This window comes from Salarias fasciatus, chromosome 23 (genome assembly GCF_902148845.1).
Source record: "Salarias fasciatus chromosome 23, fSalaFa1.1, whole genome shotgun sequence".
Lineage (NCBI taxonomy): Eukaryota > Metazoa > Chordata > Actinopteri > Blenniiformes > Blenniidae > Salarias > Salarias fasciatus.
Genome location: NC_043766.1, coordinates 8,767,433 through 8,789,735, shown reverse-complemented (window position 1 = coordinate 8,789,735; position 22,303 = coordinate 8,767,433). Strand labels below are relative to the sequence as shown.

General features: G+C 39.6%; 1 protein-coding gene across 4 annotated transcripts; it reads left to right on the top strand.

The window, feature by feature from the left end:
* Positions 1–3,811: 3,811 nt before the first annotated feature.
* On the top strand, positions 3,812–20,452 carry LOC115382350 (GRAM domain-containing protein 2B). 4 transcript variants are annotated; one of them, XM_030084090.1, is made up of 13 exons: positions 3,812–4,009; positions 15,314–15,484; positions 16,134–16,197; positions 16,347–16,419; positions 16,499–16,602; positions 16,687–16,785; positions 16,881–16,952; positions 17,153–17,221; positions 17,312–17,408; positions 17,522–17,611; positions 17,893–17,992; positions 18,293–18,400; positions 18,869–20,452. In XM_030084090.1, exons 1-13 carry the CDS (start codon positions 3,918–3,920, stop codon positions 18,885–18,887), a joined length of 1,158 nt encoding a protein of 385 aa, XP_029939950.1. In that variant the 5' UTR covers positions 3,812–3,917; the 3' UTR covers positions 18,888–20,452. The 4 variants fall into 4 exon arrangements, with proteins under 4 accessions (XP_029939950.1, XP_029939949.1, XP_029939951.1 ...); XM_030084089.1 differs by having other exon boundaries at positions 15,314–15,499; XM_030084091.1 differs by lacking the exon at positions 3,812–4,009 and adding an exon at positions 9,869–10,005 and having other exon boundaries at positions 15,314–15,499.
* The last annotated feature ends 1,851 nt before the right edge of the window (positions 20,453–22,303 follow it).

The following is a 22,303-nucleotide window of genomic DNA, read 5'->3' as shown; positions in this document are numbered from 1 at the left end:
TTAGTCAAAGGAAAGGGGAAATATTAATGACACAACACAAAAGCTGTGTCTGTCCATCAGACGTGGAATTTCCTCTGAAATCACATTTTGAAATGGTCACATGTTATTCCCTCTGAGTGATTCTTTCAAAAAAAGTATGTTTGCTGTGTATTTGTACAAAGATGGTCTTGATAGCTGACCAATTTAATTGCCTGACAATTAAAAAGAAGAGAGTCACACAGCCGTTACATTCGTAGCATTATAGGAGCATAATATTAGGACAATATCAGCTATTCCCTCAGGGTCTACAGTAGTTGGTGTATAGCTTGCCCTTTTCTATTCTGCCTAGTGAGCATTTCTCAATAGATCATTTCGCTGCACCTGTGATATAATGTGCGTAGTTGCAGCTGTTTGTGCGTCACGGTCCCATTTTTCCAGGCCAAGGTGTTGCTAGCCTCCCAAGGTTATTGTTTTGTTCAGGAGCTGATAATCAGACTATCTCTGCAAACTCAAATGGGAGACATACTTGACTTTCCCTTCCTTTGTGACATAATGCTTGACAACCTATAGTTGTAAGTGTATCTGTATTATGTATAATTGTCTCATAAAATAACCACATGAGTTGTGACTGAAAGTCCTTGTATGCCTAATCTGCTTTTTGGTTTTGTTTGCAGTCATACATACACACTTGTAGTAAGTAAAAGCAGTTTTCCACTATGTCAGACATAGAATTTGTCTTTTTTTTTTCTCAACAAATCTCGGATTATTGTGATTACTACTTTTAAAACAAAAGCCTTACATTATCCCTGTGATCACAGCTAATTGAAGTCTTCTGAGATGTGCTGTGAATAAAATTATAGGATAATATCACAAAACCCAATAATGGAAACAAAAGCAAAAACTGAAAAAAAAAATCAGTAACATACAAAAGCAAGTTTCATGCTTTTTTTTTTTTTATTAAACTTTGTCTTGTTGTCACAGAAGAGATGTTGTTTTGACGTAATTCACAAATATTGACTACACCAACATTGACTAAGTGTCAATAGTGGCAAAACATGTGGTCTTACTGGAATAAAAATCCAATAAACAAACACCATCTTTTATGATATCTCTTACTTGCTTTGAAATCTGAAAATATATTTGATGAAGAATTCCTAATTCTTGATTATAGTTAACCTTTTTGAAACAAAATTTCAACTCTTATATTGGGGTATTGAGCCTTCCTATTTTCTTTATGCCTACTTAGAAGTCATATCTGGGTTACAGAAGTTATATCTTAGATTCTACAGATGAAATGATCAGGTAATTTTCAGCAAGAATAAGGTCCGATATTGATTGTTGATATTATTAAGTGTAATGTATGATTATAAGGCTACAATTTGTCAAATGACACAACCAAAAAAAATGGGAGTTACAGTTCTCATGAGGTTGCTTTTTAGGTGGTTCTTCTCTCACATAATTAATAATTCAGCTCATACTGATGACTCAACATAGAAAGGCCTATTATTGCCTACGCTGCATCTACTTCAACTCCTCACTGCAATACACACTTCCTTATACAGCGTGATTTCCTCCTCTGCATCCGCCTGGCTTCCTGGCAGAGGAGATGTGAGGGAAGACCGGGGGCTGTCTGGTGTAGGCCAGATTGTGTGAGGGTGGCGTGTTTGCTGTGTCATGAGGCAGAACACTGCCTCCTCTGTTCCTCGTGTTGTGGTTGCGTCTGAGCTGCCTTGTGAGGGAAAGATGACTTCCACTGATAACATTTTTACGAATGTCTCAAATCCGCAAATCTATCACCTGATGTTCTGTGGTGTGTGTGTGTGTGTGTGTGTGTGTGTGTGTGTGTGTGTGTGTGTGTGTGTGTGTGTGCGTGCGTGCGCAAGGTCTCTGTCAATGATGTTTTGAATTGCATTGAGAAAACGTCGACGGTATTTTAATGGTAAGTCACTGACTTGTCATGTTGGATTCATAGTGACATCAGACATTGAAAATGATAAAAAAAAAAGATATATTTTTATTTCATTTTTTAGCTCCACATTTTGAGTATAGTCATTTCTAAAAAGGCTAATAAAGCTGTAAAGCTTGTCAGCAAATAGGAACATTAGCATATGATTGATTGAATTTCAGCTATTAAAGGCAAAATAAGACAGTCTCATGACCCTTGTTAATTATTGTTTCCTTAAGGTCAAGCATCAACTTTTAAAAGCCTTTGTGAAACTAAGTGATGATCTTTTAAAAGAAAGATGTGAATAAGTCAAACCCCTTTAAATTTAACAGCAACAATTAAAACTTTTGGGCAAGACAAAGAATAATCACAACTGAGACAAATGGTAATTTAGTATGACGACAAGGTGCCATGGTTAACAGTCTAACCAGAGCTTTATGGTATTAATCAGGTGATTGTACAGATGTGTAACAGTTCCATTTGTTGTCGCAGTTTTTACCCTTTTCTCTTGTGCGAGGGAAGGTGAGACACTGGACACTTCAACAGCTCCATACAGATTGGTTAATTTCAAGTATCTGTTTATGGGAGACCGTATGGATTAGCTATAATATTTTAGAATACATGGTTTGTGTTTTACTAACATCCCCATCTCCCCAATCAACTTAAAGCTGACTGTATTTGGCATGCACACTTGTCTCACATATAACCCCTATGTTGTTTATGATAATAACATAAGTGTGTGTGTGTGTGTGTGTGTGTGTGTGTGTGTGTGTGTGTGTGTGTGTGTAAAATAAGAGTGTGTGTGTGTGTATGCAAAATAAGACTTGAGTATTTATGACTTGAGGTATACTTTTAATATTGCATAACGTACTTTCCATCCATTCACCATACCTTGAGTTGCACGGTGCTGGAAATGATCACACCAGAAAATGGGAAAGGACAGAATCCACCCTAAACTGGTTGCCAGTCAATTACAGTGACACATGTTATATCACTATAAATGTTTGTGATCAAATAGCGTTCAGGAGCTAAGCTTTTGCACCTTGTCAACCTGATCATCTGAAGTTATTTTATATTAAAGGAATTAGAGCAGTGTTTAAAAGCAGCCAAGCTTGTAATTGTTTAGATTAAATAATAATAATAATAATAATAATAATAATAATAATAATAATAATAATAATAATAATGGATTTAAGTTATAACACACTTGGCATTTGTGGGCAAATGTCAAAGTGCACAATCAAGAAGAAAATAAAAACAATGATAAAGACAATAAAAAAAACAGTAGGGTAGTATAAACAATAAAACAGTAACAGCAATCAGCAGTAAAGGCTTGTTTTAGAGTCAGTGAAATATCGTAACATGTGATACTATGAATGACATGAGGGAATATCATTAATGTCTGTGGTTGAATGGTTTGTGATATGCAAACCTTTAGTAGTTCTTGGCCCCACCCTAATGCACTAGTACACACAATGCACAGATTCAACCCGGTGTCATGTGGCACACGGGACATAATAGGTAAGCCATGATGTGTGTGTGTGTGTGTGTGTGTGTGTGTGTGTGTGTGTGTGTGTGTGTGTGTGTGTGTGTGTGTGTGTGTCCCTTACACGTGAAACGTTTAAACACATGCTCATTATTGATTGATCAGACAACACTAGCAGTGACACACAAACACGCTCACACACAGCCAACCTTTTATAGGATTCAAGAAGGGGACCGCACGGCTGCCATATAAGGTAATGGGCGGTCCGCACAAACCAACTACCCCATTCTGATTGGCCAGCCCATCTGACATGACTGTTTTTTTACAGCTCGTCGCCGCTTCTGATTGGCTGTCTGACTTGGTCCGATTTAAGCTCATTATCTTAATCAGCCGTGGATGAAGTGAGTGGGGTGGAAAAAAAAAAGAAGCAAGGGCTGAACAGGAACGCTGGAGTTTGGCGTGGAGCGTCGTTTCCACACGAATCGACCACCACTGGCAGAGGAGAGAATGCTTGAAAACAAACGAGAGAGGTTGAAAACCTTCCTCAGGAAGATTGACGAGAAGGCCATCGTCAGAATAAAGCACTTCATGAAAGAGAGGTGAGCGGAGTGTGTGGCTAGCTGAACCGCTATCTGCCGGCGAGCATCCTCGGCAGGGTGGGAACTAACGGGCTTAATGTCATTACTTTCACGCTTGACAGCAGTCTATTTGATCGTGTCACCGTAATATTTGTGAGATCGGTGCGTGTTTGTGAAATATTATAATTGAATATTCAGCCGAAAAGGGCTCTCAGTTTGGATACACAATGCTAGCATGCTAGCCGTCTGCCTGGCTTAAGATGTGTTGGCATTTAAATGGCTCAGTTCATACTCTACTGTCTATTAATACTGTGCAATACAATGTAAAACTCCTCAAACCTGAGATATATTTCGCAAATATATTATCCTTCAACCAAAAACGGGAGAAATTCCACTGTGTTTTAACTTGGGACTCACAGTATTTCGTCAGCCCTTTAACGAGCTGCTGGCTTCAACACCTGATCCCATTTATGTGTTTAAAGAAGGACTTGTCTACTGCAAAACACTATTCTTCAGGTTTTACAAGTGTTTTCATCTTGTAAAACGTGGGGAGTAGTATTTTGTAGTAGGCAAGTGTTTTCACTTGTTAGCAAAAAACAAAAGTCATTTATCAAAGACATTTTCAGTAACTCAGTTACTTAATGTTGGTATTTTGTTCTAAATGAGCATCACAGACCTTTGAGTTTAAGATTTTATTGTAGTTTGCTCGATTTGGTTTGTACAGAACATTACCGGTATGTGGTTACTATTTTGGCCAGCCAAGTACAAAGATATTTGTTCTGCTTTTGAAATGTCACTGGTATATACCATACAAGTTCCCAAAGGAAATATGTGTAGTGTGTTTGGTTTATATACAGATTACAGTCAGTGTTATATTCACACGCTGTTATTTTTTAAGGCTGACATTTCTTTAAAGGGAAATATTTCTAATGCTTTTTAGTTTCACTTGTGTAAAGTTTGTGGTTTTGCTGATGAAACATGTCAGTCCTACAATGATTTGAAAGTGTTTGGAAGAGGAAGAATTGTGGGCTAATGTTGCTACATCTTGATACTGTAAAGAAACAACTCTTTGTTGTGTTACTTGTGTTTGTCACTCCAGTAGTAGTTAGGTAGTCTGTTCCAGTTGGTGTAAATAAACAGCATTACAAGTGGAACAGTGGCGTGAAGGAGATTTGGTCCAGATCTGGATTGTTCTTAATCCTACTTCTGCCTCACGCTCAGAAATCATGACTTCATTGACTGACCTCAGTGGATCAGATTGGCAGCTATTTGGGTTTATGATTAAGTGATGCTGTCATGTTGACGTCCAGAGTACATGTTTTTAGAAGAGATGCAGATTGAACAATCACACAGACACACACACTTTAAGTACTACAGAGATATGTTGTATTTCCCTCTGAACCCCAGGGTAATGTGTCTGCCAATCACACATGAGACGAGTACCTCTATGTTTTCTTGGAAAAGATTATTAATAGCTCCCAGGAGTTGACCACAGGTGGTGTGTGGTGTTATATAAATGCTCATAGTATCTCCCTCTGAGTACTCCTCGTCCTCCGAGCTTTGCCTTTCACCATAGATAGCCTTTAGCTGAAGAACAAGAGCACTGCCAATCAGAGGGGGCCTGCTGTTTATCTGTTACGGTGTGTCAGTAGTATGGCATGGGGTTGATTATCAGTTTCCACACACACACACACACACACACACACACACACACACACACACACACACACTCACACTCACACTCTTGTTGTGACAATGTCAGGCTTCAGTGGGTAAAATCACCCATGTAAATGCAACTTCCACGGTATGCCACCCCCTTAGCTTCTGTTTATTTTAAATATATATTTTCTGAATGAAACTCTTAACCATTAACTGAAATCTCTAAAGGAAACAAAATAAATTGAGTGTACTTTGTTTACCTTGTTTGAAACTCCATATATTCTTTGTCGTCTAACAAGGGGGAAAAACTCAGAAAATTGTTTACCTTACTGTGGTGCAAACCAAGACAGTATAACTGCAGAGCTTGGAGAGTTAAAGAAGCTTAGAATAGGCTGGGTGGGGCACCTCTGCAGACGGCCTGTTGGCTCCACGAAGATGCTCCGAGAACGGAGCCTCCTTGCTGCTGTGGGCAGCAAAATCTATGTAGGTCTCAATTATGAGATGTGATGCAGACACAGGGGAGAACCAAGTTAAAGGATGTTTCCCACATCCACATCTGCTAATGAAGGGTTGTGAACTAGCCAGCGGGTAACGGTTAAAAGTATGTGTCACCTCTGTCAGTCTAGTGCTAATGACCTCTTCACTGCTCTCATCACAGTAAAAATGAAAAGTATTCGCAGTGGCCGGGTGAATTTCATGTCTTCCATGAATTTCTGTGTTTCAGTAGATTTTTCAAATTGTATACAGATGCTGCAGGCTTAACTCAAAGTGAAAATTGTTGCTTTTCAGTGTTCTTCTTCATTGCAGTCTTCATAGGAACATGTAGTATTGCGCTTTTGTTAATAGCATGTCCTGTCTCCACCAATGAAAGCTTGACTCAACTTTTTTTTTCTTAATTTCTAGGTAAACCTCCTCTAGATGGGCATAAAGTTAAGCAAGCAAGCTTTGGCAATAGTTATGGTTGGCTGGTCATAGGAAAAAAGCAAATAAGCAGCAGATAATTCTAAATAAACTCCGAAACAGGGTTATTTTTAATTTAATTGTACCTTATTTCTGATTTTCAGTTTTCAATCTTAAGTGAAGAATGTTTCTAACTCTGACTTCAGTGAAACTTTGAGATTTTTTTTTTTATGAGCCCCAAAACCTTATCTTTGTGATATTTAAAGTATTCAGTCGAACTTATTTACTGATAGTTAAGTGATTATTTCCAAATTTTACCAGAAGCTGTGAGCAAGAGATATTCAGCAAGCTTGTAGTGATCTGTGAGATCAGTATCCAACACCATTTTAAGAGAAACCTCTGTGTTTCAGTTATTTTGATCTCAAAATGCAGACACTTGTTTTTGTTAGGGTTTTTATATTTATTTGTTCACAAAACATTCATGTAAGAAGGCTCTTGTTGACAGTCTGCTGTCCCAACAAGCACAGATCAATACAGTATTGATTGTAGATTACGTCTGAGCGCCTGCTGAATACAGTAGAGTGACCTACTTTAAAAAGAAAAAAGTTTTTCAAGTTCAGGTAGGCTCTTCCAGCCCTCACAAGACACCATTCCTCTCAACTCCTCATGCCTTTTCACTGAGAGTACTCTATCACCTCAAAGAAAGACCCTCTCTGTGTCTGTGCCCAGTTTGCACAGAGGAAGTGGAGAGACGCTGCATGTACGGAGCCACATGACTTCCCACTCAAGCACACTTGCACATGTGGACAGACACACACACTGTTCCACTTGGCACACATACACATGCAGTTTTACTGCAGACTGAGCCCTGGCGGGGCACCACACATTGAGTGTTATTTTCGCCACGACCACTAGCTCATTTCTCTGCCATCCTAACTTGTCCTGTTAAATCTGAGTAACATACATATGCAGTCATGTTATAGTTGGGATGTTGGGATTTTTTTTTTAAGTCCTGGAAATTTTTTAAAATGTAGAATTTGCTGAATAGTCGATGCTTGCATTAATGATTTTCCACAAGATTATCAAAGTATATGAATGACTGTTGGAAAAACTTGTCAGATTTGAGGTCCTTGTTTTCTGTATTTTATGCATAAGATAAAGCTATATGCTTCAAAAAGACTGGTTTTGACTGGATAAATTACCTATGGTTTTCCAGAAGGTGACGCTCTTGCACAAACTGGATTAGCTTAATTGATCTCAGGATGATAGCAGCAAATCTTATGCAAGTGTCTCATGGAAATCTGGTGCTTGTGTTTTTACAGCAGGGTTGCTGGTCGTGGGAAAGCATTTTGTTTAGACGCAAATTTATCTTAAACTTGCTGGTGCTGCAATCCATCTGACACATTCCTGATGTTTGCAGCAGGACTCTTGGGATCATAATCCTCATCTTTGAGAAAATGAAAACGTCATATCTCTGTACCCAAGGGAGTTGTTCTTCTGACTGGAATGTCTTGTGCTGGAGAAATTTGATCCCACATCAGCCATAGCTTCAGTTTGATGAATTAATGTGACATCTACAGATGTATTTCATCACTGAAGTGAAAGTCAAAGCGAGCTTTATTTGTCAATTTTTACAGCACATGCAAGAAATGGTAGAATGGGAGTACCATCTCACTGGTCTTTCCATGCTGTAAACATGTATTCCCTCAAAATCAAAATAGAAAAGTTTAAAATGGAAAATATAATCTCCCAATAAGGCTAAATCACCCAAAATGAACAATGTACATACAGTGAACACACGTGATATATAATACAGGTAGTTCTCAGAATCTTTTTGTCCATGTGTTTGCAGGTGCATAGACCTCAGAGAGGTCAGCTCGAAGCTCGAAGACGACCATTTAAAGAAGTTCACTTTCCATTTCTCTTTGCATGTTATGAGACTTAACATATATGTTTGTTTTGGATGCTAATTCAGGCCGGAGTGCTTCCTTCAGGAACAAAGTTGAAGTTACCGTAAGTGGCTGTTGCAATCTTTCATATTGCGCAACATTTATTGGTAGGTAAAATGAATGACAAAACCGAGGTAGATGTGTTTATGAAACCGCTCATACTCTTAAGATCACAGGTCAACTGTGGTTAAAATGGCAAGTGTGGTTAGTAGACTTTTTTTTTGTTGGTCATTGTGCTGTACTTTGTGTTCAGTGTTTCCAATAATTGCTGGGTACCTTCTAAAAGACCGTTCCCCCGCTTAAATGCCTCCTGAAGATGGTGATATGTAATAAAATAAGGATAATGAGGCTTCTGTGAGTTTCTCTGTTCTGTTTACATTCGGTAGCCTTGAAATTGTTTTAATGTTGTTAGGTATGTACTGGCCTGCTGCTATTTTAAATTGTGAAACATTAATAGCAATGATATCTGGTTGCTTTATCAGATGTTAGAGCCTGAAAGGCCACACAGCTGTAATATGAAACAAGCATTTGCTGTTTTGACTTTGGCTGAATCTTACATAATGAAGCCATTCCTTTGTGCTCAGCATGACACTCTGTGCCAATATGTTTACAGTGATAATGTATCAGGTGGCACTGGGATGGGAGCTGTGGAGACTCGCATGTGGAGGCTAAATTAGGGCTGATGTCAGGAGTCGCAGTTGAACTTATCTATTTCACTGTCCCGGATGCTGAAGTCATAGTTGTAAAAATAACTTATTGATCAACAGCAGCTCTTTGCTGTACTAGTATGTGAATAACACCAGGGCCCCCTGCTCTCACCAAACAATAAATAAACATATCGACGCTTCATTTGTTGTGTTTTCACCTTTTAAGCTTTTAAACAACACAGGTATTCTGGTGGCTGATGACATTCATTTCAATCCCCCACAAAGACTGTGCGCTAGCTATTGTTATTCACGTTGCCCTTGTTCCATTGTTTTTATTGAAAGTAGGGTAATGTGTATTGTTCCGTATTATACGCTAAGAATAACCTGGCAGTGTTTGTCTCAACACTCACATTTATACAAGCTACCTCCCACAGTTAACTGTGTCGACAACAACTCAGCCTGTTACTGTGTCAGAAAGCACTAGACTCAAGTGGGAGAAAGAAAACTGACTGAGGTTTTTATTTTAAATGTTTTTTTTTTTTCAGCTTGGCTCTTTTCACTTAGCCCTCACACACACTGGGTGTGTGGCTGTACTTTATCTCGCTTTACGCTATCTTGCTCTTGCGTGCTTTCAGGCATTACCGTGAAAAGGACCTTTACTCCCATTTGGCAGTACGTGCTCACGCTAAAAAGTGCTGCAATAGCCTCACATTCGACTGAGCTGATCAGCAGTGGCTCCAAGTTTTCAAAGCTTTTGGAAGACCAGAAGGGAAACATTTTGGTGGCTCATGGAGAAAGGAAATTACTTGTTGACCCCGCAGGGCGCTGCAGCTGAATCTTATAGCTGTGCGAATTTGACAAGGTAATACATTTTTTGATCTTGAACTCGTACTTTAATAGACGGATAAGGCAACGCTGTTGTGACTAACATTCTGTCAACAAAAGCTGCGTGCCTTCATTATGCATTATCTTACATTTTAAAAATGTCCCTTCGTGCTTCTTTCCACTGTCTTTTTCATAAACTGACACTGTGCATGTACCACACCTATCGTTCGTTCTCAGCTAGGATTAACAAGACAAAAGATAAAGACAACAAGATAAAGACAAAAAAAATCTCTCTATACAAGAGTTCCAATGTCATATTACAGCTTCTTCTAAGACTGTTTTTGGGATCACTGATAAATTTTCCTCCATATCATAATGTATTATCGTCTCAGACTTTTGAAGCGTAATAATAAATTGTTTAAGATTTCAGGCATGGATGGAACAAAGTAAATTTTTCTTTTTCCATACCCAGTGGCATCAGTAAGTACATCTGTATAAAGTAGGTCAGAGTTCATTTTCTCACTGCATCCTATACACACCCATTACAGTCTGCTCCTGCTATGTAAAGGCTGGTGATCATTACCAAAGTCTTTCAAAATGGAACACAAGTAGGGCTGGATGATATGGCTATAAATTCATATCTATGGTATTCTCAAACTCCTCATGTACAGTGTAAACATGATATATATTTATTTTCTCACAGTTTTACCACAAATACAATTCTGGGTCAAAGTCACCAACACATTGCAACACAGGAACTTTTATTTACCACCAGCTGCACAAAATAAACATTTGCCTAATGGTTAAAAAAAAAGTGGCATGCATTGAGAAGAAGAAGAAAAAAAAAAAGAAATACATGTTGTGGGTTTAAGCCAGGTGTGTCAAACTCAATTTAGTATAGAGAGAAACCAGAGAGAGTCAACTAGTGAAATGACAGGAGAATAATGCACAAACATCCACAAATTCAAATATTTTTGTTCAAATATAAATGAAAATGTAATATTTTCAAAACAAGTACAATTTTAACATCATGCCAATTTTAAACAATGTATCTTGGTGCAAAATACAGTGAAATGTGTCTTTCAACTCTGCAAATAAATGTGCATTAATGACTCAACTGTAAGCAAAGTCAGCTCACAGTCATTGTGTTTTTGCAGTGTCGAATTTTAAGTCTTGATGTATTATGAATCCCAATATGTCGCTCAGCCCCGTTTCAAACATTCTACAACTGTCACATAGGGCTCGGATTTGCAGAAAGTGCATTTTTAAGTAAAGATTACTTTTCTGTTTCATATTTAACTATTTAACGGTGTCTCACTGCTGGGATTGCCACCTCTCCCGTTCTGTCTGGGGCACGCAGCGATTTGGTGTCTCTTTTTCCGTCGTCCGTCCCAGAGGTTGGGACTATTTCCCACCTGGTGGTCTTAGGGCGTGGTCGGGGTGTTGAGGGCCGGTCGCTTAGCTGTCGGCAGGCTGCCTGGCTGGGTTTTGGGTGATTTGTTGGGCGATGCACGGTCTCTTCTTCTGGGATGGTGGTGGGAAGATCGCGGTTCTGTGTCCATGAGTGGCTGAGCAGCCCACTGCTGAGGGACACGGCTGCAGCAGTGCAAACATTGAAGCTTGAATACGTATCGACAGAACAAAAATTGGCAACATCTGGTAATAAGCTGAAGCTGTTGCTGGGCTGTGCGTAGTATGGTTGTGTTTTGGCCACATGATTGATTCAAAGTGGAAGAACTCCCTTTGTCATTGGCTATTCTTATTGTCTGCATGGACAAATGTACTCTAAGTCCATTGACCATATTTCGTGTAGGGATGGGAATTGTTAGGAATTTAACGATTCCAATTCCATTATCGATACTGCTTATCAATTCTCTTATCGATTCTCGTTGAGTGAGAAATGATACAATACAAATGGGGTGTTTGCATTAACTCTTTAATATCTTCATCCTGAACAGAAGAAAAAAATATCCATGTCATGACAACTTTGCAAGCATTGCAAGTAGCCCCAGTTTCATCATTTCCTGTGAAATACAGCCAAACTCTGGAGCTTCTTCCTGACTTCAGGTTGGAAAGCTCAAAACCAAATTTTGCTGGGCTCACAGTGGATGCCTGTGCCGTCCAGTCCAGCTCTGCAGCTCTGTCACTTACAGGCCTTCTTTGTCTGCTGTCAGTTGACAGAGGTTGCCAGATCTGCCCCAAATATAATGTTAAAACCATCCAACAATAGAAAGCAGTTCAAACCTCCATCTCTGTAGAAAATGCATGTTAAAACTGTAAAAACTGGATTTGCATTTTAAAAAAACACGTCACAAACACATAGCCATTCCATCAACCCACCTCGGGTTCAAAATAAGCTTGATTGTGCAGAAACCTGCCCAATCTGGCAACACAGACGCCAGACTTTCCTACAATGAGTAAGTACAACATTGTCGATTCTTCTAATTCATATAATGATTAGATCGCATTGTTTGTTATATATTCTACCCGAAGAATAAAAAAAACCCAATGTTAAGACAAAAACGCGACACAGATTTTATTTTGAAATCACAGATTTTGAATCGCGTATCTACTTTCCATCTGGCACCCGACTTGTTTCTGTTTAGATTGAAGCAGCGGGCTCCAGAGTGAGGAAACATATGATCCTTGCTGAAAGTTTCCGGTCTGCGGCTCTGTAGCAGCCCCATAGCGGACCGCAGCTGCACCGTGGCTGCTGTGAATGCATGCGCTCTGCACATGATACGTCGTCACGCACACAGCGGAATCGATAAGCGGAATCGTTAAGGAGACGGCAAAACGATTCCTTGGAATCGAGGCATGAGGAACCGATTCTACAAAAGAACCGGTTCTCGATTCCCATCCCGAATTTCGTGTCTATCAAAGGAGTTATTTTGCGATAGCTATCTTTACCGTTTTATCGCCCAACCCTTGAGACAATCATTATCTTTTTTTTTCTATACTATCTCCTCATATAGTGATGTCATTATACTGTTTATTGACACATGGATGTCTGCCCTCGATGACGATGACCTTGAACATTTTTACAAGCTTTCCTGTATAGAGTTTTCTGCTTTGATCTTCATTGGTAATCCAGGAGAAGATTTTTTTTTTTTCCAATGAAGTTTTCAATCTGTTGCCCTCCAGATTGGATAAAAATGACAGGTACTGATAGTATAGTGCCTGTTACCAATATACAGAAAGTTAACAGCAGTAATGTCTTAGAGTGTACAGTTTGTGAACATGAGATTTTTAGTGTGTAATATTCATGAAGACAGAGCTGAGCTTTAAGAAGCTATGTTACTCAGTCCTGAGTGATGATCAGAAGCTGTAGAGAAAGTGAAACACTTCATACCATTATTGGAATTTTTCTTTTTTCTTTAAGTGTGCCACTCCTGCCTGATCAAAGTTTTGCATATTAAAGCAAAAGTGACGACCATTTACTGATCAGGTGATTGTGAACTTGTCACACTGTTGTGCCAATTAAATGAAGGTCAACCACAGTAGTTTACTTGCTCCAAATTTGCAAGCATCTTTAGATAATATCTAAAGGGAAAGCCACACTTAAGTTTTCAAAGCATTCAGAGATTATAATCTATAAAGACGAGCTGGCTTGAACGGTTGAAGCCTTTCATTGCTGCATACCACTAATTATAGGTTAGAGGTCCAGCTGAAGCTACATTTCATGTTTTTTCCTTTTTCCTCACTCACCTTTGCCCCAATTATTTGTGCGGATAAAAAATGAACTATATACAGTTGACTTTAATATACATGAAAGTTTTCACCGCGGGTTGATTTTTTATGCTGTTTGATAGTCAAGCTTTTTAATTTGTGGTTTGTATTTCTGTCTTGTTGGCTAGATTACTGCCTAAGGAGACGTGTGGAAAATGCACCACTCCTTGATCGGGCCAGATGGACTAGTCTGAGCACGCTATAAGAATTTGACTTTCTCAATCACAGATACATTTGATTTTTTTTTTTTTAATTTCTTCTTTAAGTTGCCAGAACGGATTAAGATACAGTTTTTCACTGAAAGATTTTGTGGGTTGAGCCTTATTATCTTTAACATGTTGAGGTTGTGCGCTTGCGTGTGCGCTTGTGAAAGAGAGAGGCAGAGAGCAGGAGAGAGGGGATTGTGTGTGTGCTCGGCTCTTTCATGCTTATTTGGCTCTGGAGGAGTGGTTCAGCTTGACGTCACACACTACGGAGAGTCACACCATGCTCAACACAAAGTGGCTTCCTCTTTAATAGCACATTCATACAGCAACGCTGCAACAGTTTCTTTTTCCCCCCAAGCAGGATGTGGTGAGGAACTTTAACTTTGCAAAGAGACCCATCCATTTTGGATTAAATATTTTAAGCATTAAAAAGGGACTAAAATTGTTTTGGAGTATCAGTATCTTCTTGTCCTTTTTTTTGCTTTTTTTTTTTTTTTTCAAGTTGCTTTGTTTTGATTGCGTGAGGCCAGTCCGTTTAGCTTATTGGGAGCAGCTCGGCTTCTTTTTCTTTTCTTTTTTTGTGCCTGCAAGATAGGAAATGCCTACTGTCAGTAGGTATATGTCTTTTCGAACATCAAAGAGATTTAAAATTACCAGGTGAGTTACTGTTTTGAAGTTCAACTGTTTGTCAAGCTGAAAGTGAATTTCTGTCAGTCACTTGTCTTAGAAAGTCCCAATGTTGACACAATTTACTGATTTAGATCCTTTTTTTTTTAACTGTTGACTCAACTTGTATTCTTCTGTGAATTATACCTTTGTTGCTGGTGAAAGATGAGTTACAGCCTTTTTTTCTTGGCACAGAGGGCTGTCAGTTTTAACGACCTGATCCTGTGTCGGTCTGGTTTTAAAACAGGTTGGCAGTGACGCTGTGTAACCTGCTGATGCAGCTTGCATAATTTTTTTTTTTTTTTTTTCAAATGGAAAAAGATAACCCGTTAAAACACCTCATAAAGAGAAGATCGTTGTCTGCTAGTCATCTTGATTTGCATGAAAAGTTTTTCATATGTTTAATGAATAAGATTTGTGGAAAAACTGCCAAGTATTTAAATCTGCTGCTAGATTTGCCAGTGGCATTGTGTTTTATCAGCATTTTGGAGTTCAGCCCCCTCTTTTAATTTTTTTTTTTTTTTCCCCCATTCCCTCATGTGAGTGTTTAATTTGTAGTTGATGCGCAGTTTCTTGTTATCGTAACTGTAAAAGTCCAAGGAGTTATGCTGGGCTCATGCTGTGACATGTTGGTGCACCAACTCATGCATGTGCTTGATCAACACACAGTGTTTTGAGAAATACTTGTTGCTAAAATCTCTCTCTGTCTCTCTCTCTCTCTCCCTCTCCCCTCTTCATGTCCAGTACCTACCCAGTGGAGAGTGGTGGTGGTGGTGGTGGCGGGCTGCCAGCCAAAGTGAAGAAAAGCAGGAGCAGCTCAAGCAGCAGTAGCTTCAAGAAGGTGGAGGCTCGGAAGGCATTGAGCCTTGAGGCGGCCCAGCTGGAAATCCAACAACAGCACAAAACTCTGACCAGGCAAGTCGCTGTCAGGTAAGACTCAGAGGAGATAGCTGGATTTTCATCAGACATGATGACATCCATTCAGGCTATAAAACAGAGCATAAAAGTTTAGAGGTTTATTGGTAGTTAAACCAAACTGTCTTGAATCAACATTCTGATGATGTCAAAGGGGGATGATCTTATTTACAATCGCTTATCTACTGCTTTTAATGTTTTAGATGTCTGCCCAAAAACATAAAAGCTTTTAACCTCTGGTCATCTTAGTTTGCATGATATGTTTATAATCACACTTGTGATGTAGTGGAAACTTTGAGCTATTCTGAACATGCATCACAAGACCCAACTGGGATTCAGCTGGTGTTCAGTCGTGACACACACATGACTGCACGCACCGTGTAGGCTGACTGTTTTCTCACATGATTCAGATATCTGAGGTAGATATTTGGTGCCCGCAATGATGAAGGGGTGTACATCATACTTCCTAACATTTTGATTCCCAACTTTATATTGCATCCCTTTATTTTATTGTCAGATATTCCGTCTGCCCAGCACAAGTTTTCACTTTGAAAAGCATGTTTATGTTTGTTTACTACCACTATGAAACCTTGACAGTTTTGGCTACAAGCAGGCTTTGTACTGATGGCTGTGTGCGTTGTCTCTGCAGGTCTCTGACACTCGATGCTGACAGCAAGGGTTTTGAGAGGACGGATGGCACCGGCACACAAAGTGTAAGTAAATGTAACTCCAAGCCTACAGAGACCAAACGACAGAAAATGATGTCTCTCCGGCCTAAGTAGAGACGTGTGTTGCAGTCTAAGTGCGCATTGTTAGTTTCTACTCTCAGTCTCACAGAACAATCTTGTCCTCTTTTTTTTAGAGTTTCATAAAGCACAACAAGACATTCCACAAGTTGTTTCCAGACATTCCTGAGACTGAAAACTTGATACATGGTAAGAAAACAAAGATGGCCCATGTGACATTGAAGAAATGCGTGACTGCTGTTTAACTGATGTTTGTTTGTCCTCCCAGCATACATCTGTGCCCTGCAGAAAGAAGTTCCCTATCATGGTCGACTCTACATCACAGACACCAATGCCTGTTTCTATTCCTCAGTTTTGCTCAAGGACACAAAGGTAAGCATTGAGTCAGGTTTGGACTGTCGTGTTTTTGTGTCTTCACACGATTGGACTCAGTTCTTAATGCGTGTTTCATTGCAGGTAGTGATCCCAATTTCCTACATCCACATAGTGAAAAAGCAGAACACTGCTTTGCTGGTACCAAACGCCTTGTCGATTCGCACCACAGAAGGAGAGAAGGTCAGTACCTCAAGCAGCAATGATGATCTCAGGTTTCCTCAGCAGAGCGTATCTGTAAAGTTAACGTTTTTTTTTTGTTTTTTGTTTTTTTCCAGTTTCTGTTTGTGTCACTGCGGAATAGAGAGTCCTGTTATCAGCTGCTGCGTTCGCTCTGTCCTCAGTTAGAGGTGAGTGTTACTAACTAATCAAATACAAAGTGACTTGTCAAATGTTGAAATAGCTTTGCTCCAAATTGTGTGTAATTCTTAAAAGACTTCTTCTTAAGCATTTTCTATAAATAAATCTGACTGTAGAAATAACTATGCATATATATTGCTTCTCTGTGTGTTATTGGACTGTGAATTGATGTAAATGTTCTTTCTTACAGGATGGCAGTACAAACAGCAGCCCTGTCTTCTCCTCTGCAGAAAACAGCTTTGATAAGGGCAAACTGGGTGTAAGTGGGCATTTTCCATATTTTATTCCATCGATGATAAAGTGTCTTTAGCGTGCTTTGAAATGACAGTCCTTTATCTTTTGCCAACAGCACTCCAGCCAGTCCAGTCTGGATGAAAGCGTCGACCAGTTCGACGGTGCTGAGTGTGAGTCTTTACCAGACCAGCCGCTGCAGACACCACAGCAAGGTGAGGAAATCAACGCTGGTTCTTTGTGTTGTCGTTTATGCGTAAGTGCCAAGCTGGCCAGATCCGAGGTCTGTCAGAAATCTAACACTGCCCCGCCTTCTCTCTTCCTGTAGACACAGTGCCTAATGGAAATGGCTCCACTGTCAGGAGACTGCACATGCAGGAGAGTGAGAGCTCATCTTCAGAGGAGCTGTCTGTGTCAGGTGAGAGTCCTACTGCAGCTCCTCCAGGGCCCAATCATTTCTGTCATCTCCTTAAGTCGTTAGTAGCTGCAGAACTTTTTGTCGTTTGATATCCTAATTCAAGAAATCTGCTGCTCCTTATTCCCAAGGTGGTTAGATAAATTTCACTAGTGAATATTTTGCGTTGATTCTTGTCATTCGTGCACACTTCATTCACAGCTTCATAAAATATTTGCAAAGAAGTCGTCGTGCATCATGTGTTCATGATGTTCATGCTGGGTATGTTTCCTCTTTGTGTTCAGGTGGATCGTGGGTTTGGAATGTGACTGAAAAAGCCAAATCCCTGCTGGTTCAGAGAGAGGCCAGCACACTCAACACTTTACTCTTTATTTACTTGATTTTGTAAGTAGCACATTATAACTATTGTGTTCAGTTGTACTACACTAAAAACCCAGTTTTGGGTTTTGGCCATTTGTTGATATTTTGAAAAGTTTCCGGTTGCCTGTTTTTACTTGAAGTTATCTGCTGTGTAATTCGTCTCTTGCAGACATATTGGTACTGAACAGACTAAAATGTTTTTAATCAGATTAAATAAATGCTGATGTTTAAGAAGTTACAGATCATTCCAGTGTTTGATCTTATCATTCTCACTGTATAAACAAAGCAACCAACGTGATATTTGCTTTCTTCTTCATGTTGCAGGGTTGTGCTGCTGCTGCTGTCTTCCAGCTACATCGGCCTGCGTATCGTGGCTCTGGAGGAACAGCTGACGTCCCTGGGTGCACTGCCCGAGTTCACTTTGCAGAGCGGGTAAGACGATTTCCTTATTTAATGTCAGTTTCTCTTGTCTTTGTGTCTGTACTTCAGCATAATCACCGTGCAACTGAAGGAACATTCAGAAATTAACTATAGTTGGAGCCCTAAGATCCGGTTCCCCTTGTGATTATATTCAAACTGATGAGGCAGATTCTTGTGCAGGTCCAAACAAACTCAAATATGCTCTTATAAAAACTCCGTTCTCTCATGGGTTCAGGGTACAACATGCATAGAGTCTAAAAACAAGCCGTGTGTTGGTGCTGAGTGCGTGAGGATATTTGCTCATCAAAATTAAATACCTTCGTAATGAGTTCACTCATCTGCATGAGTGCTTCAGTTGTCTTTCGAGTAAGTGCATCGGTGAATTCCTGTAAAGGGTGTAGAATGGATTCCGGCTAAATGCTTGAGCATGTTGGTTAATAATGTTATGTCATACTCAGTTTATTTCTTTGTTTGTTGCAGGTATCGCCAAGACACATAACACTCGCTGACAGACGGAGAGATTGGTTGACTCATGACTGGAAAAACATTTGGGCCTCTTCCCTGCAGAACCGAGCCGGTCTGTGATTTCAGACTCCGCTCCCTTTAACGGTAGAGGAAGAGTGGCCACCATGTGCAATTTCAGAGACCACTTGTTTACTTGAAGGGCTATACTTCCTCTCAGTGCAGTAAACAAAAGGACATGCAATGACTTCAGTTGCAGAGAGCTAAGCCAAAATGTATGCACACACTGCCTGGTTGCAGCGTGTCTCTTGTCCAAACCAAAGCCCGATCCAGATGGCTCGAATACATCAAGGTGCCACACAAAAGCCAAGTAGACAGCTCCTTCCCTGGCCGAAAGCATTCCACATCTGTGAAGCTCCTCTCCTTCGTCCTCTCCTCTCTGAACAGGGCTATAGCAATCAGTATTAGCCTGCTGTAATGCATATTATTGCACCTCCACACCAGAGACTAACGAGTGCTATGCATAGCCAAAGATGCACGCTGTGCACTTCTCTTGCATGAGTACACAGACAACTTTTCCTGTCTATCAGATGTGTGCGTTCAAATCTGTCTCTGTCTTCAAACATTGGGTACTTTTCTTCCAGCGGTTCTTTACCTTTCTAATCAACTGTGGGTGGAAATGATGATGGCTGAAATCGCCAATTCAGATCAGCCCACAGAGGCTTGATACTTTCCTGACGGTCTTTAGCCTTTCTCTCTTTCTTCAATCAGCAATGATTGCAGTATTATTTACCTCGTCTTTGGCGTGATTTAAACGTGTTTAATGATCAATGCTCAGAGGTCGTTTCCCCTCCGCCGTCGACTGGAGGAATGCATCATCAATGCACAAATGCTTAGTACATTAGGACACAAAGATCTTGTCTCAGAGAAGCGGACTTTTTTTTTGTGTACGGATTGTCTGTCACTTTGGTCTGGAGGCATAGATTTAAAGTCTTTCTGGTGGTGATATCTTGTTGATGTACTGTCTGCCAGGATAGTTATGTTAAAGAAAAATCCTCTCTGTAACAGGCCTCATTAGGGCCAAGTGGCATTTGTAGACTTTCTTTTGTTCTTTTTTTTTTCAGGTTATTTAAAGTAGCACCAATAATGTATTTCTGATGTCAATGTATGTGTTTTCAAAAATCATGACTTGACTAATGTAAATTAATTCTCACTCTTCTCACTTGAAGAGGAGAATTTAGAACCACACGAGCTGCATCGACCAGTTCTTTAATGGTGAAACAAGTGGTCCCCAACAGAATATTTCAATATGCAACAAATTATTATGCATGGCAAAATGTAATTTAACTATGTGTGCAGTTTTGGAGCTTGGTGTTTTGCAGAAAGAAAATTTGTTCAGAAAATGTGGGTGAAAGAGACGGCTCAATCGAGCAAGAGCACTTTAAAAAAAAAAAAAATGTGTTGTGCCTGTCACAATCTAAGACGCCAAGTTTCATTTCCGAAGAAGTGGGACAGTGTCTGTGGTATCTGATGGTGCTAAGGCCTTTTTTGAAGAAAAATAAAAATCACTCAGGGGTGGTCGGCACTACCTGCCTGCCTGGATTTAGGTTGTCAGCATTTCTTCTGTTGTTTCAAAGACTAGTGCTCATGATGGGCCTCACATTCTGTATGTTTTGTTAGTTTCTCAAGTTCACTTGACTTTAATTGATACTTTTTTTTTCAGTCTCAATCTTCCCATTTTCTATTTGTTTTTTTCCCCTTCCATTTGTGACCCAGTCAGCCACACATATCCATAAGACATCCGAAAGATTTACCCTCATTTTGGAAGCTGTGTAATTCGCCTCCATTTTGCTACACCCTTAGTCAGGAGAATAATTTTCTAATAAGCTAAGATTTTTTTTTCTTTACCCTCATATAACACCACTGTCAGTTTTTATAAACTCCCACCAGGGGGCAGCACGCAGTCACAGATTCAGAATAAAAATGGGCTTCATTCAAGAATAAGATTGAGGGCAGTATTTGTGGGGTTTTGCACTATTCAAAGTGTTGTACATAATTTTATATTGATCGTTAATGTCCTTAATTCTGCCATGGTCCTATATATATTTATTTGCATTCTGTGTAATTCAAAGTAGTCTCTGTGAGATGGCTTTGCTATTGTTCTAAAACAATGAAATGTTTCAAACTAACATAAGTCTGTGTGTTTTACTTTTCCACACCAAATCACTGGAGAACATGTCACAGTTTGGGACATCTGCATTGAACAAGATGTGCAGCTATTGCTCAACTCCTTCTGGTACATATGGACAACACATCTGCGAATCAGGACATTTACTGTGGGTATTTAATTTTGCATATTTTTGCAATTGCAAAATTGGACGTGATGCACATCTAAAACTTTAATAATGCTTCCACATGATTAAGTGCTGGGAGTAACATTTTCATTGTAATCAAGTAATTTTTGAGTATTTCCCCTACTATGCGGTTTCAGATTGAGGCAGAAAAAGTTGCAAAGACAGTGTGAACTCTGTAAATAGGGAACAGCTGGGCGAACTCTCACTTTTTACTGGTAATCAAGTACATTTTCTGCAATGTAACAGTTCTTGAGAACAGAGTTTCAATTCTCTAATCTAGCATGAACTGAAAACCCAGAGTTTGAGTGTGGCTTTGCTTCAGTTATAACAAACACAGCTTCAGCCTGTATGTCCTCTCCAGTGGCCCATCGGCTTGCGCTCTTTCATCTTTGTTCTATCAGAAAACATATTAAATTTTTACCTCTCATTATTGAATTAATCAGATCAGTCACCAGAAGTCTGCAATAATTGTTGCTGCTGCAAACAGAAAATGCTTCAGCTTATCCTTTGTGATATTTGCTGTATGACCCAGAGCTTTTTTACTGTAAATTAATTACCTTGACTTTAAAAATCAATTGAAAATCAAGCGTGATCTTGTGGGCAAGCTCACCAGTGACTCATGATATTTAAAATAAGGTTGATTACACTGTGTTGTCTGGAAAAGAATGTTCACAGAAATGATCTACTTCTTCATCACAGTAACTGGAGTTCTTGATGTTGATGTTAATATCAAATGTGTCTTTGCAGCACATTTGGCCTATGGCGAGCCAAAGTGCTCTACAGTAAAACAGGACAATACAAGATCCATCGGTGACTCTGCTCAGCCTCAGGCTGAGGTGAACAAGTGGGTTTTTAACCACAATCTAAAAATGGAGACTCTGCTTGCAGAACTCACAGAGGAACAAAGCGTTCCACTGTTTGGGAAATTCAAGTCCATCCACGTTTTAACATCTGTCATGCAAATAAACACAGCATGAAGAGATTCCTTAGAAGTGACTTTTAATGACAGCACGGCGTCAGCATAGCAGTGAAAACGAATGTCATATATCCTGAATACTGATCTCAGAGGAAGCTTATAAAGAAAGAACAGTAGAGGGCA